The following is a 19841-nucleotide window of genomic DNA, read 5'->3' on the forward strand; positions in this document are numbered from 1 at the left end:
ACAGGGATGGGCTAACGAACATAATTCTGTTTTTAGAACATAGCCATAGTCCTCTTTATTGTAAATTCGAAACTGTTCTGCTGCCCTCTATTGTTCAATAGTGTGATTGTCAGAAAATAATCCACATACCATGCACATGATGCTTCCTTAGCAATATAGATATTAAGCTTTTTTTCTTTTAATAAATTAACATACAGTTACAAATCGTCAAAACAAAGTAAATTTATTTTGCATTATTCTTTATTTTTTAAAAATAGTTTTTCACAGAGACACTAAAATAAATATACATCTTGCAAGTCAGTTCCAGTGTTTCAGCAAACAAATTATGTTCAAGAAAGACAAATACAGGATAAAACGTGTTCATTCAGTGAAGATCAAGCTCTTCATGACACACTCAAAAAGCAAAATAAAGTATCTTTTTCCACCAGTGTACAGTGCATTTTCCAGCTCTATGTGCTCTCCTCTGGTTCTACACTGGCCTTGTGGTGTAACAGCAGAAGTAATATTGATAAGTTTGCTTTTTGATCAACAGATTGTAACAGTAAGTGTGCATACAGTACAAAAAAAATAAAACACAGTAAGGCAAATAAAGTACAAATATACTGGTAAAAAAAACTAAATTAAAAAGCAAAAACAAAACAAATTGAATGTGACCGAGTGTTTTAAAAAGTACCTGAAATATTTTACACTGGCCCTATTTAAAAAGGCATCATGCGGACATTAATTTTTTTTTTTAATTTTTTAAACAGACAACCATTTTGATTCAATTTCACACGAGTAAAAAAATTTATAACAACAAGCACTGCTAAACCCGGTAATCCCTGTGATAGCATGTTTTTCAATTACTGTGAGCTGAGTGCCATGCTCATTGTCAGGAAAAATTGAATTCTCAATTCAAATGTTCAAATGTTAGTGCATCCAAATGACAAAAAGAAATAAAAAGCTGCAGCAGGTGTTTTCCAATGCAAATAGGTTTAGTTTTCCAGTATTTATTCAGAGTTTTCAACTCAGCTTAAACATTGGGTTCTGTATGGGAATTTTAAATGCGATTTTAAACATAGAAGATGGGTGTATGGTAGCAATGAAGATTATATAACCAGCACCTGGAATGATTATAGAGCTGGTATGAGAAAAGTGAATATGGCGAATCTTGAATTGATTTTTCCTGACACCTTGTTCCCAAGACAAACATGATGCCCAAATATCTATCTATCTATCTATCTATCTATCTATCTATCTATCTCAAATTGTTATGTTTGATTAAAAGGAGACTCCTGCTCCTGTTCAAAACACTCTAAACAACTAATGAGGAAAAACACACAAGCTTATTTTTTTTTAACCAAATAAACAAAATAAACTGTTAGCGGATTTCTACTAGAAGTCACAGTCGACTTTAAAAACCGATACTAACCAGCAGCTAATAGCTACTAATTACTGCCACATACTCAGATTTGGCAACAGTCAAGAGCAGCTGGTTGTCGTTACTGGTCAATAAATCTTTAGGTACAGTAGCAACTTCAAACCAACAGCTAACTGTCTGGAAGATTTTGAATATCAACAGTGTAATGACTTATCTACAACCAATTTTATTTAAACATTATTTGATCAGGTGCACTTAGCCGCTACTGTTCCGGGTCAGGCAGGGCTGGCTGTGCCTAAAGTGCATGATGTACACAGCAGTCTGATGCCACCAGTAAAACATCACAACCACCAGAATGTGCCACACCTGGTGGCTGGCGCCCAGATAGTTCAGCTGGCCTGACAAAGAAGAAGGAGAAATACACTACACACACTAAAAACAATAGATATTTTTTTTTTCTTTGTACTAGTATAAGGGGTAAATGACAACAAACCAAAGCAATAACGCATTACTGAGAAACGGGAGTTTAAGATTAAGTTAAAAGTTCACAATTCTTCCAATTCCTTTATGTCAATATGAAGCCCTTAAAGTAGTGAGGAATAAAAAATAAAAAAAAAATAACACTATCTGCTGCTGATCATCACCCGATACGATTATCCAAAATGCCAAAAATTGCTACTAAAATGTACCTCGAGATTCTAATTTTTTTCTGAGAGATGACTTTTCAATATAGTAACACAGTTCTCCTGTACCATTGTTAACCTTATGACATGTGATGAAAACTTTTTACAAATTAGAACAAGTATGTGATTTGAATTGTAAAACTCTTTGAACTGCATTTAAAGTAATGATATGTCTGTTCATTTGTGATGGATCACTGACAGAAAAGTTGAAATAGTTTTAATAATGTTATTACTATTATATTTTATTTGTTTTTTAATATAAGTGTTATATTTAGTTCACTAAATCTCACCTACTTGTGCACACAGCGAGAGCGAGAGAAACAAAGACTCACCTGGGAAATAGCGTTCAGGGATCTTGGTGACGTAGAACAAGAAGGCAGAACCAGCTATGAGGTACATCACTATCACACGAGGCAGGAACAGCTGTCCATGACAAAAGACACATTTGATAAACAGGAAAATTATCACCACTTGTGGAACACTTCTTTTCATAAAGCTGCTAAATAATGAATGAATAAAAAAAAAAAAAAAAAAAAAAAAAAAGGGACAATGGGACATTAATGGGACAACTGCTAGTTTTTAAACTTTACTGACCTGTACCGCATCAGAAGTGAATCCTCCATTGAGCCAAACCCAGTGGCAAGCAGGAATCACACTTATGCCTGCCACACAGCAGAATATTGCCATCCGTATCCATCGCCATTCGTTGCTGAGGTAGCGAGGATGCACCTGAGCACAGAAGACTGCCAGGATCAGAGACAGCACTGTCAGCAGGTACACCTGTCGCCAAAACTGCAATGGGAGGGTAAAATATTAGAGTATAATTAAAGCTGGAGTATCGGTTTCTTTGTTAGTGCTATATAAGAAAAATAAATATGATGCACGTTCTGGATCAGAATAATTTTCCCAACTTTATTTGCACTGTGAGAGTCACAATTCCCTTTAAGACCAACATGCTGTTTGTAACATTACACTAGAAGCTGCTGTCTTAAGTGTTCACACTTACAGCGTTACAGTAGAAAGCATAGAAGATCCCAGGTACATAACAGCCCAGAATGCCAACTGAGATGCCAGCATAGTCCAGTGCGAGCCATCGGCGACATGTTTTCTCTGATCGGTGGCACGAGAACAGATGATACCCCACTGAACACAACATGCATACCTGGATGAACAAATACAGAGTGTATCTCTTTTATGCATTTACTACATGTGTTAACAAAATCCTCCTGTTAGCAGAATACACCAACTTAGGTATGATATGGTGAGTTGTAAAGACATTCCGGATACTAACACTATAAAGAAGTGGGAGAGGAGAGGAAGGTTTAAAAAATTGGGGGGATAGCTAAAGTGTATATTTGAGTGTGGATCCTATTGACTGGAAACTGGTGATTTATTACATTAACAAGTTTATAAAAGAAATATCTGCTGCTATTCAGTTTGCAGTACAATACACAGCTAGGAAGCAAGCAATCAGCACTGTTTCTACAATGAACAATTGATCCACGGCTGATAAGGACTGTAACAACACTACCATTCCTACTGCAGTTCCTTTTTCAATATACTGTGCCCCACCTTTACAACATTTACATTCCAGTGTGAAGTCATGATCTGAATGCACCTGTGGCAGGAAACATACGTGTAAACCTACATAAATTATTTATTAAGCAACACATATGGATGAGGGTTTGAGTCTTTAATAACAGCTGACATTATTATAAACAGGAACACAGGGCATTGAGAGAGGGGGGTATGACATGCAACACAGGTCCGGCAGTTAAGACTCAAACCGTGGAGGTTGTAGTTTTACGCTATGACTCTTAAAAACTTGACTACCAGAAGCCCTAAGATAGAAATATCTGATACAAGATAAACAAATGTCATCTGAAGCTAACATTTAAAGCAGCTTCATATGAGCAGCAACCTACTCAATATTATAACCAGACAACCCCCATAATATTGAGCAGCTCCACCTTTTGCTACCAAAACAGCTCTGAACCACTGAGGCATGGACTCCACCAGACCTCTGAAGGTAAGCTGTGGAATGTGGCACCAAGCAGTCAGCAGCAGATCCTTAAAGTTGTGAGCTGGGGCCTTAGTGTGTTAAACTTTTTTCCCCAGCACAGCTCACAGGCTCAGATCTGGAGAATCTGGCAGGGTGCCAAGTCCTACTGAAAGAGGCTATTGCCATCAGAGCATACCTTTTCAATGAAGGGGCGTTCTTGGTCAGCAACAATGTAAAGGTAGCTGGTTGGTGCTTCGCACATGTATCAGTAGAGTTTAGAGTTCCTCTGACTCAGTCATGTAGTTATTAGTTTTTGGCCCTTGTCAAAGACGCTCAAATACTTACCCCTTGTAATCCTTGCCCATGTTTTCTGCCTTATTCAACTTCAGGGACAAATTATTCACTTGCTGCCTTATATATCAAGCCCACTTCCAGGTGCCATAGTAATGACATAGTCAATGTTATTCACTTCACATTTCAGTGGTCATAGTGTTATGGCGAGTGTGCATAGACAACAACTGCCCCATTAAAGTTAAAATGTTAACAGAAACAACATATTTTTATTCACTTAAACTTAAGTAAGCCAAAATGGGCATAAAGAACTTTGCCTACAAACACTTATTTTAGAGAGAGGAAGCTCCAAGCTTTTGGTGCTTTCACAGTGCCCAAAATGTTTACCTGAAAGCAGAACAGTCCTACAACATAGATGACATAGTCCTCTCTGTTAGCTCCAGAAGCCGGCAGTACAGAAGAGAGGTCGTTGACCCCAAGAGAGAAAAAGAGCAGAAAGCCCAGCAGGTGGCTCCAGATATTCACCGTCTCATTGGACAGAATAAAAATACTGCAAAGGAAGTCAAAACATATACATGAGCAAAATAAAATACAATGTCTGCCGTTACAGTCTTAATGATTTACAAATGTGAACTTGTTTAAAATCACTTTATTATTAACAACTTAAGCCAGAAACCTCTCTCCATGCTTCCTCCTACCTCTTCAGGCATAGTTTGGAGGGCAGGTGAGCTCTGTAGCCATCTGTGATGTAGGGGTTTTCTTTAAGAAAGAGGGGGATTTGTTCATAGGTGTACAGTCTTATCCTTTGAGGTATCAGCACTGGCCAGTGCTGGTAGCTGCCCAATTCTATGTAGTGGGCAGTTTTCAGCAGTTTCTGGGGCATTTTTAGTAGCATCTTGTCCTCAGCTCCTTTAGTACAAGGCAAGCGAGGAAGGTTAAGGCTAAGTTGGAAAGAGGAACAGAGAAAACACTCATGAGTAAGAGACATAAACTAGTTCATATCACTGGGACTTTTACAGTTTTCATATAATAAATGTCACAGTAATTTAAATGTTAGTATTTTAGATTCCTTCATTCTCTCAAAGCTTTTGCTCATGGCTCTGTAATACAACAAATGCCCTTATCTCTCTTTTACTCTTTGAGTAAAAAATAAAAACAGACATATGGACGTCTGTGTGTAGTGTTGTTATCGAACATTACCAGCAGGCTAAATCAATCGGCTGGCTAATGCTAATGCTAATGCCTACCTTAACAGACATTATTTGAGCCTACATATGGAAGCAAAGCTCACCATTAGTCGCAGTGCCAGTAAATGTCTTTGATCGAGCGACTGAGCCATGTCAAGTCCATCAAGCAAGCGTGGCGTTAAAAATAAATCACATTTTAGTAAAATAAGATCACAAAGGTTTCATCATTAGTTAACCCCTAGAGAGGCTGACTTATTCTTCTTTTTCTTCTTCATGGTTGTGGTGGTGACAATAAAACGGTGCACTGCTGCCACCAACTGATGAAAGTGGCACATTGAAATCTTCTCTAATTTTTCTACAAAATAGCTTAAATTCTCATTTAAATTAATTTCTTAAGAAGTTCCTAAATGAGGATAAAGTCTCTCCAGTCCCTATTCACTAGATGCTCTGCAGTTTATTTCGGTGAAGATTCTCAGTCATTCAGGTTTGGTTATCAGAAGGTTGAATTATTTCAACAGGACTTCATTTTTCTTGGTTAGAAATGTTTCGCTACTTATCCAAGCAGGTTTTTCAGTCTGAATAAAGTGGCAAAGGCCTCCAGAGTAGGCCTTTGCTCCAACCTTAATAGGTTTGTTAAGGTGAGAGGTGGGAACAGAATAAACAAGTAGTCATCAGCATGTAATGATTACAACACAAACTCCCTAAACCCCTAAGTTCGGGGTCATTAGGTGTGGCCCTCTTGGTGGATGTGTGAATTCATCTTAATTTTGCTGGGTATGGATGAAAGGGCAGCACGAAAAATGTAAGACAGGTTGTACCTGAGGCCTCCTCCTCTGTTGAGTGAAGAGTTCTCCATGTGAACATAAGTGGCTTCACGTACTCCTCTCTCATACCATATGTCTTCTCTGTCCAAAATGTGTACATTGTCATTCATCAAACGAGTGTCCTTTGTCCTTTTGGTGTAGGTACCATGATGATTCTGGTCTTCAGCTGTTGCTTCTCCTGTGCTGGGACATTGTCTTGTGTAGAGGCTGTTTGGTTTCTCCAATGCAGAGCTCTGAGCACTCTTCACTGCACTGGACTGCATAAACGTTGCTCCTCTTGTGTTTAGGTGTTTGGTTTTAAGGGTGGACGAGTCTCTTTGTCTCAGTGTGGGTGGGTTTGAAGTGAACAGGTGTGTGGCATTTTCTGAAGATCCTTTTGGGCTTCTTTGAGACTCCAGCCATGAGAGGAATCATCAAGTTTTTCCTTGGATCTGAACGACATCTTGTGTAAAGCCCACTTAGGATAAACACAGGCCTTGAGAGCTGTCCTTTCTGGCTTCAGAGGAGGTGGGGATGTTTTCTACCCTGTTGTGCAGGGTCCTGATGACTCATAGGTTGTGTTGCAGTGGGTGGTGGGAAGGCCAGTCTGTTGTCATTGGTGTCCTCCCTGGTTAATTTGATGTTGATGTCAACTGCATTCATATGGTCTGTGAAAGCCTGTACATCCTGGATCTTGATCTTTACACACGTGTCATCTACATATCTGAACAAGTGGGTTGGTGCATGTTTCTGTCTGTAGAAGTCACCTCTGTAGGTAAAGTATGTGGTGTTTAGACACAAGTCCAGGAGGGAGCAGATCTGATCTGGGTTGAGGTTGCTTCTGCTGTGCAGGGTGTGGACCTCTTATAGTCTTCTCCTGAATGTCAGGGCATCAGTGGTGGGGATGCGGGTGAAAAAGGAAATAACATCAAAGGATACATGGTTTCATCAGCATCCAGTTTCAGGTCTCTGACCCTGGCTGCAAATCCTCTGAGTTTTGTATGTGGTAATCAGTGTGTCCAACTAACGGTGATAGGATAGCGGCCAAATATTTCGCAATAAGATTCAAGATTTGAATCTTGAATCTTGAATGTTGTAAGTTACTGAGTTAACGCTGCTGACAATGGGTCTGAGGGGTGCTCCTTCCTTGTGTTTCTTGGAAAGTTCATACATGCTGGGGTGGCTTCTCCTGGATAAAAGTGGTGGTAGGTCCCCCTATCGATGGCGTGGTCTCTTTCCTGCAGTTTTAAGCAGTCTATAAACTTTTTCTTGTAGTTGCTGGTGGGATTTCTTTTCAGCTTCGCATGTGTGATGGTCGTCTAACAGTGTGGTGGATTTAATGTGGTAATCCTGTGTTCAGATCTGCAGTTTATTGACATTAGTCACACACTGTTTAAACTTGATCTGGTAGTGCTGTGAAGAAACATAACCATTTGTATTTTAAATGAGGTCAGAGTATCTTTGCTGTTTATCTGGAGTATTCTGTGTTTTCTGTCCTTTTAGCCAGCAAAGAATCAAACCAGGAATTATTGTATGAGTCCATTTACCTGCAGCTCTGGCAGGCAATTTTTCAGATTTTAAAATGAGGTCTTAACATCCTATTTACAAGTATCATATGTAGGCCTTCACTTTATCCTAGTCCAGCTCATTGTTTTACCTTATGTTTACACAGAGTGAATTCATGAAACCCAAGACACGTTTTCATTGCTTCAACATTGCATCAAATAAATATAATTTAGATTTCCTGTCCATCATTTGAGAACCTTTTTGTAAAATTCAACCTACCACTATCTTTGCCAATTTTGGATGTCACTAAAGGCATTAATACACTGACACTTTAACTCTGTACAAATTTTTCTGTCTGCATGACCATTGCATTGAAAAGGTTACAAACTCTACTCCTCAGCATCTTTGATCAATTTGCACATACGCTGCTGCTGGCCTCCTATTGTCTCTAGTTTTTGGTAGTTTGCTTGAAAGCACACAATAGTGTGGTTCGTTAGAACAGAAATGAAGCATAGGAACACTTGGATGTGATATGCAAGGAGTATCCCTGTCTTCTTGTCCAACTACACCCACAAACAAAACACACATGACATAAGCTGTAGTGTAGGATGGACAGAAACTATTTGCTGAAATCATGACTTTGTTATGCTATGATGTGACTCCTTTAATGCTGTGACTTCATCCTTCAAAACAGATTAAATTAAACCACACAGGCAGGCAGTACATAGCATCCCTAGAGGTAAACAATGAAATATAAACCACAAAAGAACTTATTTTGGATTATTTCTGAAAGAGACAAGTCCTTCTCTGTGCCTCTTGAAACAAAGATGTAGGTTTAACTTTTTCTTTTGGAATGTTACTTGGATGAGACTCAAGGCAAAGCAGCAGACCACTCTGACATACCAGGGGCATTGTGTTAGTTTATTCCATTTTGCTTTTCATCTGCAATAAATTTAAAGGAGCAAGATTCTCCTGTTTGTCGTGAGGAGCAATTATGCGTCAGGAAAACAATACATGTTTTCCCAAAAACACCTTAGAATTGAAATTCTAGACAAAATTAAACTATTCAAGTGTTTTTCTGGGGACAAAGTTTATCTCTTTGTAAAATAGTGTCTTTTCAAAACTAATCAAAATAACAGCAATTTTAATTAGCTTTCTGTTTTGTTCTTTGGAGGTTGATGATGTCATTCTCTATCTCTGCACACTCTACTGCCCTCTTTTCTCATGTCTTAAATGTTAGGGTTTTTTTTTTTCTGTAATACGCATTAGAAAATATGGAGTAAAACAAGAATGTAGCACCTTTACTAACATGGTTAAAATGCAAAGACCAGCCAGAGACATGATTTTTTAAAAATGAGAAATTATGGTTCGATTATGCAACCATCTGACAAGTGATTCTTTGTATTTTTGCTATCTCCGTCACTGAGCTTCTGCCATCTGTATGATGTAAAGTCTGAGACTGAACAGCAACACCGGAAGTTGCCTAAACATTCTTTCAACATAAAAGGGCATCAAACATATAATTTTACAACTAAAATACAGTTAAGCTGTTTTAAACTTCTACATACTCCTTCTTTTGCTGCATTATGCAACATATTACTAATGCAGTACCTGGAATTGTATTGCCTATACCTAGTAAATAATATTTAATAATATTTTAGCTCATTACACATTTACTGTACTTTATTCCTATTTCTTTTTGCTTAAATGTGAGCACGTGTGTCTTACTTACTAAGAAAATCAACGAATGAAATTGTTTCAAATTAATCAATAAAAACTGTAGCTAGCTTACATATAATAAATAAGACTTTTATCAAAGCAAAATAATAGCATCCGTGTCCGTTCTCGGCTTCCCTATAAAAAAGAACTTTGTTCGAAGGTATTTACAGATTAATTATCGGCAGGTGGATGTAGGTGGACCCAGTTGTAGCCCACTGGGTCTGTAGTTTACTTTGACGGATCCTGATGGAAGTCCCGTTCTTTTTTCCCTGCAGCTGCTTGGACATCATCTGGTGTCTGCGCCCTGCCCCAACTAATCTCAGTGAACAGTGATCTGTCAGTGAAACCACCACATGTAACTTATTGTGATTCAGCATGTGAGCAGCCTCACTGACTGATGCTGGGAAGATGAAGGACTCACCGGCTCATTTTTAGAATTAAAAAACAAAAAAGAAACCCGGTCATTGCTCTAATGAAACGGATGGATTATGGATCGGACATGGATATGTTGGAAAATCCTACTTTTAGCGAGTGTTAGTGTGCATTCGTCGTTGCATGATGACGACGACGTTTCTTGTGACGGAGCGTTTGATATTTATTTTGTTTTAGACAGGTGAGCTCTGAATACTGAATGTGTGCGTGTGTGTGTTCACGTGCTTGTGTGCGTGCGTGTGTGTTCCCTTAATGGGATTAAATGAGACAGTGGAGAGTGGAGACATTAATACACTATTTGTTACCTAAGCACAGAGACAGTCTGTCTCCATGTATGGTTGTGTGCAGTTGTCCATGTTCCTCAGCTGCTTCACTTTAATAACCAGTTGTTCTCAGTGTAATATATTGTATACACAAACAAAGTACCTAAGGGACTTTCCAACAATAACAGATATAATTATGCAATTATCTGTTTATTCTGTGTCAACATGCTAAATGACAACAGAATAAACTGACCAACACCCATTCTGGATTTATTCTATTATTATGTTTGTCAATTATTTCCTCCTTAGATGTATCTACAAATAATCAAAGTCTCAACTGTAGCTCCTATTAAAAATATAAGCAGTAAATGAGGTGGGAGTAATTGATTGATGGAATCGCCCTAGTTTTTAGAAACTGCTGTTGCCAAAGATGTATATTACGTACTGTATTATTTAATAGTTCTGTCTTTGGCTGTGCATGTGTTCTGTACTTTTGGGGGCATCCGTTATTGCAGGTCTGGCAGTGTGTTTGGACACTGGGATGAGATCTATGGATTTGTGGAGCAACTCACCAACAGGTTTGTAAGGTAAGCAAAATAACTGATGTGTGCTTTAAAACTCGATGGTGAACGTCTCCCCTCGTCCTGTTCTCTCCTTTAATATTCTTCTTTTTTTGGACTACTTTTAAAAGGCTCAGAATATATGGATTAAAACTAAGTTTAATTTAACACTTTCCAAAACAAAACTAAAATGCTTTGCACAATCTTTGACACTAAACTAATAAAAGAAAGTCTGCCAGTTGTTTAAATTTTATTACAAAAACTCTTGGTCAGTGAGGAGAAAAGTAGGGCATGTGTATTTTGGGCAGCAGACATCATGTAAGGCCACCAACTGCTCCAAAACCCTCTGGGTAAAATGTGTGTGTGTGTGTGTGTGTGTGTGTGTCTGTGTGTGTGTGTGGTATCTTTAGGTTTAATAGGGAGTTACTAAATATGAGAGAATAACATTCAGCCAGCTGTTGAAAGTGGTGTTGACCACCACAGGAAATGCTGCTTCCTTTCACAGAATATAATGGTAGAACAATGAAACAGCACTGGCAGGGTTGGGGGCTCATAAAATGAAATGCAGCTTGAGTAGTTGATATGACATTGTAATTTCATGGTTTGTTTATTTACATAAAGTGTCAAGTCAAGTCAATCTTTATATCTTGCCGTATTTTTTAATTATATTGCAATAAACTTGTATATAGCACATTTAACAGTGTTTGTACAAAGTTTGCATCTCTTTATTTTTGAAATGGCAAAATTTGTAAAACAAATCATTTTGCATTGGGTATGCAAACATTTGCACTTGACTTACTAAAACTTTTTTTATACTCCTTGACCATTTTTTCTAACTTATGATGTTAAAAGAACTAGTTCTAGTAAGAACTGGATTTGCAATTTCATACTTCAAATTAATTAATTTTTTGTTTAATCGACCCCAAACCACTATTACAGCCTTTTATTAAAACATACAAAGCCTTGTTTCAGGTGTTGTTTGCTTTTGTATTGCTGATAATATTTCGACCGTGTGTGTTCCAGTCCCAGGATGAGGGTTTCCTACATAGTCTTCTCAGCTAATGCAGCTGTAATACTCCCATTAACTGGAGACAGGTATGGTCCTCACTTTTATTCCTGTTCTCCTACTGAGGCCTCACTCCCTAAACGTGCAGGTCTTATCAGTCTTTATGTAATCTACTGAATGTTGTCCATGTTTTGCATAGGTTAAAAATAGATGAGGGTTTGAAGAAGCTGAGTCGAATCAAACCAGCCGGTGAAACATTCATGCACGAGGGCATGAGAGCGGTACATATACTCACAAAATTCTCCATGAATTTTTTGGGTTTTCAGCAGAGTATGTGTGCAGAGTATGTGTGTAACTCGTGTTGGTGTTGATTTTACTCCTCTGAATTCGTGCCAACTTTCATTCATCAGGTATCAAACCAAATGAAAGCACAAACTTCCCCATCATCCAGCATCATCATCGTTCTGACTGATGGCAAGCTGGAGGTCTACCCCTATGAACTGAGCATTCAGGAGGTATCTTACTCAAACACTCATGCTGGAAAAAGTAGATGATACAGATTGGAAGGAAGATGAACAAGAAAAGTAGACTATGGTGAGGTTAAAAGTGCCCAAAGACTGAGATGATTACTGCAGCTTGTAGAGACTTAAAATATGCACACACATACTTCTTTTTGAACCAGACTTCACTTTGCATCATGTTGTGTGAAGTGAACCAGTTGCCAGCTGAAAGAACTTTAGAATATGTTTTGAAAAATAAAAAGCTGTAAAATAAGATTGATATTGAGGTGTTCACTAGACGTGGTGCTCTCTGTGTTGCACTCCACAGGCTGACAAAGCCAGAGGGTTTGGTGCTCGAGTGTACTGCGTTGGGGTCATGGACTTTGACCGCAAACAGGTAGAAGAACTACATGTTTTAACTCTTCTAGCTCTATTTACTTTGTGTGGTTGTTTTGTGTCCGGCACACAGCACTGTGAGAAAGAACACTCCTCTGTAGTACTGATATCTTGTCATTGTTTAAACAGTAGAGTTTTATTTGACTTTCTGTGTGTGTGATAGTGTGTAAGCCTTCGGTTTTGGTTAGATTTTCAATAGGCTATTATTTTTGGCCTGGATTAACACACCTTGACTTAGTTTGGTTGGGTTCAGCTGAAACCTCCTGAGAGCACAGAATACAGAATTTTGTGTTAAAAACACAGAATAAATTTTCTAATGCAGCCTGTTTTGAGTTACTGCGTCCTGTGAGGGGCTGCTTTGTTTCTGTGCAGATATCGTTGTTATAAGAGGAGATTATGTTTCAAATGAAAACACCAGACTCAGTGCGACAAGGGAAGAAACCTAATGTGTGTTCATATTTGTTGTTTATTTGGAATAAGAATGAACACAGATGTTTTCTTGCTGACTGTCTTGACAGTTTGAGATACAAAGGAAAAGTTGAATATAAAAAGAAAACCCTTTAAATACGTAGGGATAATAGGTGTGCAGGGCAAACTTTTCAACAGTCAGCTTATTTTAAAAAGTTATAGTGTCCATTTTTGCACAGCCCCTACACTGAGTTATGTGTTGCTCTTTTTTGGGGGGTTTGTTTATTTAGTTTTTTTGTAGCAACCTTCAAGTCATAATCACATTGTTAATCTGTGTAGTAAATATTATTAAGCTTATCTGTCTGGCTTCAGTCAAAGGGTGTGTCCCTCTGTTTCGGTCCAAAAATAATGTGCGGTCTGGGATCACTGTCTAATTAAATAATGCCAGATGAGCTTCCTGTTCTACTGTAATTAAAGCAGAAGATGAAAGCTTTTGCAAGCTGTAATGAGCTTTCATCTCGTAGAAACAGACATTTCCTCCTCAAATGCTGCTGCAACACTGAACGGGGACGAGCACAGGAACTCCCACAAAGGCAGCAGAAAAAGTAAACCTCATAATATACTGTATGTAATTTAAAATGTAAAAAGGTACACTGTACTTCTTTTTAATTTTTCTCATAGCTTGCTGAAATAGCAGACGGCACAGAGCAAGTCTTTCCAGTTTTGTCTGGGTTTCATGCCCTCAAAGACATTGTCAACTCGGTGAGGTCACAACACTCATAGTGATGCACAAAAACATGAATGAACACAGAATAGAGTATGAGTGTGAATACCAACCTGTAACTTGAGACGCTGCATGTGTCTGTATCTCCTCGCAGATTCTGAAGAAGACATGCACAGATGTATTCACTATAGAGCCGACAAGTGTTTGTGTGAATGGTAAGTTAGCGGCGAGGGGTTCGTCGCGTGTGTCATGTCTTAATGTAGCAAAAATGTGTTATGGCTTAAAATGCAGGGGAACCATACTTACTCTGGTGATTTCATAATTCCAGCAACTTCAAATTTTGATGTATGTTGTGAAAGATCTCAGTAGTTACCTAATGGTTTACACAACATTTAGTGCAGACATTCATGGTTTTCAGTCTATAAATCCTAAAGAGTTGGGTGTTATCATTTTTTCTAGTGCCTGCATGAATTTGCATGTTTATCATTTTAAGTGGAATATAATATTAGATGGATTCACACTTTTTTTTATCATTCAGCACATTCCATTGATGTTTCATTAAACTTCAAGTCAAATTTTATTTTGTGCAATACTTGCTTTATGACTGAACCTAGTAAACCAACAAAATTTTCATCAGCCCCAGCTCCATTTTTTGTTTATGTAAAATGTTAGCATGCTAACATGCTAACCTCAGATGGTAAATATGTTTAACTTCAGCTTGCAAGCAAGCACTCTCTAAATGAGCTTTGCTTTGCAGGAAATATATTCAACCCTATATCCCTGCTAATCATGTAAGCATGTTAGCATCCTGCATTAAGCTCACAGCACAACAACACAGAGCTGCTACAGTGGCTGTAAATTAGTGGCATTAATTTTCTCAATCATCACATTTGTGGTTTCTCTTGTGTCATAGCTGTGTATTATGTCTCATGTTTTCCAGAGTCTTTCAATGTGGTGCTGAGGGGCAGTGGCTTTAGTGGATCCAGGAGGACAGACAATGCTATCTGCTTGCTCACAGTCAATCAAAACACATACAGTCAGTAAATGACACAAACTCAACAAACCTTTTGCATGCTAATGCTAAGAATGCACAGTGGAACGGTCCTGTAAAACGCTTTGAAGTGTAATGTGATCCCTGTGCTGCAGTGGAATATCAGGGTCATGACATCCAGAAACAAACAGTAGCTGCTTTTTATTGACTACAGCACAAGAACAGAGGAGACATTATGAGAGCGAGCAGTGGAGGGACATGTTCACAATCTCATTAGTCTATTAAAGAATCAATGGAAATGGAGGAGGAGCTGTGTCACTGAAAGGACATGAAGAATCTTTTCTTTCCTCTTCTTGCTTATCTCTTCAGCTGTTTTTTTTCTCTGCTCTGTTGCTTTGAAATTTCATTCTTTGGCCCTGCCTGTGATATTTAGAATATTTGTTGCAATGGAAAAAAGTGAAGACATTGAATAAGCTAAAATGAAATTCTTGAGGTAATATGCAATGAACACTAACACCATTAAGAAGTTTTGTTACTTGTTTGGAATGTTTTAGAGCACAATTATTTCATTATAAACCGGAATGTTTCTCAGAGTCTGTCCTGTTCTTGTCTCTAAATCCCATCAGATCAGAAGCCAAAAGTAGTAAGTGATGGGTATCTGCTGTGCCCAGCTCCTGTGTTGCATGAGGTCGGACAGTAAGTCAACACACACGCGCACACAAAAACGCACACACAACATATTTACAAAGCTGTGTGAACTGTAAAACAAGCTGTCTGAAATTACTGCTAACTGTGAATTAAAATGTTACATTATATAATTGTATACTTCATAAAATAACTCAACCATTCATTATGTTTTTTTTCTTCATTTCTATCCTTCTATCCTACTTTGTTATGCACTAAAACCCCCAGTTGTTAGTTTGGTGAAAATACTTGCATATATTAGAATTAAAGCCATCACTGTGCCCCATCAACTTTTGCTCTCACAGACAAGCAAATGCTAAGCCTGTGTTTATCCTAATTAGAAAAGGACATGAACCTCCGTGACAATAATTTTGGGATGAGGTAATTGTTTAATCTCACTACCTTGACATTGGTGTGACAACATCAGCCCTACCCAGGCTTTAAAAGGAAGTGCATGTGCAGTAGTGGTTTCACAAAGCTGATAGACAATAAATGCATTAAATAATCTAAATAGAAAAAACAAAGCTTGTACAAACACATCAGGTTGTAGTTACAAACTAAAAATCTGTGTGTGCTTGTATTTGTTACATAGTTTGGGCCAAAAACATTTTTTTTCTAACCAAGTTAGGACCTTTTATTGAAATGTCTGCATCAAGCGTTAAGAGTAGGTTTTAGGGTGTTTGTTTGTGTGTGTGTGTGTGTGTGTGTGTACATGTCTTTATTACCTTGTGTGGACAAATTTTGTTTCAGTACCATTGTTGTGATGACACTTTAATGTTGTGAGGACATTTAGGTTGGTCCACACATTTTCAAAGGGCTTTTTGAGGTTCTAGACTGGGTTTTCGGATGAGGGTTAGAATGAGGTTTAGGTTAAGGTTAGGGAAAGGGCCAGGGATCCATTATGCCAATGAGTGTCAAAAGTATAGAGAGACATGTGTGTGTTAGTGTGTGTTTGAAAGAGAGAGAGAAAGAGAAAAACAAGAACTTTGTTTATTGTAAAATCTGTGAACATCTCGAACAGCTTGAAGTTATAGTTATAGTTGGACCAGAATATCTGTGGCATTTAGAGAGTGAGCCAAACCTGATTTAACTTCACCCACTTCAAACAGCACTCTCTCTCTCTCTCTCTCTCTCTCTCTTTTTCTTTGCCTTCTGTCACCTCTCACTTTCATCATATCTCACCCACTCTCTGCTGAAACACCCATGCATAGTTTGATAATTTCTAAAGGACAAACTTGAATCAACCGAAAAGTTAAAACCTAAAAGCATTAGACTTTATACTTTACTTGTAAATAAGGAAATCTGGTTAAAATCTGATAAGAACAAGAATGGAAATTACTTCCTTTTTTGATTCAATGTTTTTGCTGTTGGTCTTCCCACATGACATGAATTTCCCACTACATCACTTCTCTTTATTGTGTTTTCTTTCATTGTTTTGTGACATTTTCAGGTCAGTTGAAGTGCTGGTTAGCCTAAACAATGGCCAGTCCTACATCTCTACTCCTGTTACCATCTATGCCACAACCTGTGTGAGTATCTACAGTACAAAAACTCAGGTCTTTCAGGTGTAAAGATTAGTCTAGTTACAAATACTATACTATACATTATTATTATTATTTCCAATAATTACCAAAGAGTTAATGTAATAACATGTTTCCAGGTGTATAAAATAATGTGTGTAGCTGACTTTGGTGTGTTTACTGCAGTCAGATGGGACCTGGGTTTTCTGGTTGCTGTTGGCTCTGGTGCTGTTACTGGTTCTGGCTTTGCTCTGGTGGTTCTGGCCTCTCTGCTGCACTGTGGTGAGTTTATGTGTGTGCTTAAATATCTTAAATGTAGGCCTTTTGGAAGCATGAACACTAATTTTGTTATTATTTATAAAAGTTCACCATATGTTCACATTTTGTATGTTAGAATGTGTAGTTACTGTCCCACTTATTTTGTAAATAGACAACATTAAGTGACTGTTGTTTGATACTTATTCATTCATTTCATTTTATTCATTCATTTTTTACAGGTGATTAGAGACCCACCCCCCTCTCGTCCCCCTCCACCACCTCCTGTCATTGTGAGCAGACCACAGTTTCTTTAGACATATTTGTGTGACTTCATCAGGAAATTACTGAGGAAACATTTTGAAGCCTCATGTGCAGGTTCTAGCACATGCTTTGATCTTTGCAGTAAACGGAGAGAGAAAATCAAAATGCTGGCAAATACAGAGGGAGTATGGGAGCATCTCAATATGTGTGTATAGATAGATAGATGTTGTTTGTGTTACAGCATTCAGAGAGCAACACATTCACATTTGTTAAAGATTTGGCCAAGTGAAAACACCTCCATAGCAGAACATGGGCTTAGACTATCAACTGATCCCCTTTCAGTGGCTGGTTATTGTTTTATAAATAGCATATTCTGCCATCTACTGGTGAATGCATTTGTTAGCTGCTTCACCTCTAAAACTGGATTCTTGGTCTTTCCGTCCTAAGATTTTCCCAACGCGGCAGACATCATACGTCTCTTCTATACAAATGTCTCTTTAATAATTACTCTCTTTTTGAGGTGTCGAAAAGACTGAGTAGTTTTCTGCAAAATGCCTGCTCATTAAAGAGGCTGTTGATTTTTGAATTAATCTCTATGACGCTGTTTTATTGAACCAGCATCTAGTGACCACTACCAGCTATGGTTAAGGCTGTATGGCATTTACTTTTTCTCATCATCAAACAAAAGGGGGCTTGGCCTAAAATGTAAATAACCATTTAAATTTTGGATTTTAGCAGTAAAAATTGTTAGAACTCCTAAAAGTACACTGCATAGAGGCCTATTAACTTCTTTTTTTAACCTGACACCACAGTTGTTTCAATGAAGCTTTGTTTGTTTATTTTTCCAAGGAGCCAGAAGAGGACCCCTTGCCAAAACACAGATGGCCTACAGTGGATGCTTCATACTATGGAGGCAGGGGTCCTGGAGGAATCAAACGCATGGAGGTAAGTGATTTTTTTTAACACTCTTCATTCAGGCAAACATTTTAATGAATAAAACAAAGTGTGTCTGTGTATTCAGTATCCCCAACCATTCGTTATTCACACTGTCACTATGAGAGGTGAGTAATGTGGAATTTCTACCCATGTCTTGTAGGTGCGTTGGGGGCTGAAGGGGTCTACAGAAGAAGGGTCGCGACTAGAGAAAGCTAAAAATGCTGTGGTCACTATGCCAGAGGAAGTGGAGGAGCCCATCCTACCCCGACCCCCACCAAGACCACCTCCAGTACACAACCCCCGATCACAGTCCAAATGGTACACTCCCATAAAGGTGAGACACTTTGACCTGTCATTACTGTCCACATGTTTGCATTAGATGATAGTTCTATTTTTGAAGCTACAATGAAAAACTTATCAGATTTTTTTTACTTGACTTTTAGGGACGTTTTGATGCATTGCTGGCATTACTGAGGAAACAATATGACCGAGTGGCAATTATGAGGCCAACACCTCAGGACAGGGTAAGAAACATTTGTATTTTGGTCCAAAAAAAGACTATAACCACAATGTGCAACCTAAGATAGTGGTAGGACTCAAACAGACACTTGAAACCAATCGACTCTATTTGGTGAGTCTGAGTACATAGGTAAATATAAATACTGTAAAGTTAAATAAAGAAAACTGCAACTGCATAATTCAGAAAGTCTCATCACTTCCTGTATTTATGCCATAAACTGTCAACAGTTTGCTCTGCCCCAGTTGACTTCATACTGATTTGATTAGATAATAAACAGAAAATATTACAGCTCAATCTTCTGGTCTTATTATCCAACAATTAACAGATTGCGACATCAACTCAGCTGTCATAAATAACAGTCTAAATGTCAACACTTGCACAGTGTCATCAAACACAGCATGAACAGGCCACACACTCAACCATATTTTCACAAACCGTCTTCACAGAGTGCTGTGAGTTCTTTGAAAAACAAGAAATTGGCATGGTGCAGGTGCAATATCTCATATATAGGAAATACACATTTACTAGAACATAATTTTAAGGGTGTTGTTTTCTGTGGTGGCATTAGGATGATAATAGCTTTGATTTCACAAGATAAACTATCACAAAACATTGCTATAGTTGAGTCACCTGTAGATTACTTGCATTTATTCTGTTATAGGGGAAAAAACTCACCTGTCACCTCATGCCATCAACTCTGTTCTAATAATTGTGTGTACCAATTGTCTCTGTGACTTTTACATCTATCTTTTGTCTCCAGGGCCGCTGCATTAACTTCACCAGAATTCAGAGTCGCTGATATTAAAAAAATGACAATCAACACTTTCGTTT

General features: G+C 38.1%; 2 protein-coding genes across 2 annotated transcripts; one reads left to right on the plus strand and one right to left on the minus strand.

The window, feature by feature from the left end:
• Positions 1 to 222: 222 nt before the first annotated feature.
• Positions 223 to 5816, minus strand: LOC137104020 (progestin and adipoQ receptor family member 3-like). The gene is made up of 7 exons (XM_067484820.1): positions 5628 to 5816; positions 5035 to 5277; positions 4724 to 4886; positions 3050 to 3205; positions 2638 to 2835; positions 2376 to 2466; positions 223 to 1758 (listed from the first exon to the last, which is right to left on the minus strand). The coding sequence occupies exons 2-7, from the start codon at positions 5229 to 5231 to the stop codon at positions 1616 to 1618; spliced, it is 948 nt and encodes a 315-aa protein (XP_067340921.1). The 5' UTR covers positions 5232 to 5277; positions 5628 to 5816; the 3' UTR covers positions 223 to 1615.
• Positions 5817 to 9738: 3922 nt separating this feature from the next.
• Positions 9739 to 19826, plus strand: LOC137103379 (anthrax toxin receptor 2-like). The gene is made up of 17 exons (XM_067483671.1): positions 9739 to 10164; positions 10762 to 10833; positions 11830 to 11901; positions 12012 to 12093; positions 12223 to 12327; positions 12641 to 12709; positions 13798 to 13878; positions 13995 to 14055; positions 14781 to 14876; positions 15458 to 15527; positions 16966 to 17044; positions 17222 to 17317; positions 17533 to 17583; positions 18404 to 18499; positions 18651 to 18824; positions 18934 to 19014; positions 19771 to 19826. The coding sequence occupies exons 1-17, from the start codon at positions 10040 to 10042 to the stop codon at positions 19807 to 19809; spliced, it is 1449 nt and encodes a 482-aa protein (XP_067339772.1). The 5' UTR covers positions 9739 to 10039; the 3' UTR covers positions 19810 to 19826.
• The last annotated feature ends 15 nt before the right edge of the window (positions 19827 to 19841 follow it).

The sequence above is a fragment of the Channa argus genome, chromosome 18 (assembly GCF_033026475.1).
Source record: "Channa argus isolate prfri chromosome 18, Channa argus male v1.0, whole genome shotgun sequence".
Lineage (NCBI taxonomy): Eukaryota > Metazoa > Chordata > Actinopteri > Anabantiformes > Channidae > Channa > Channa argus.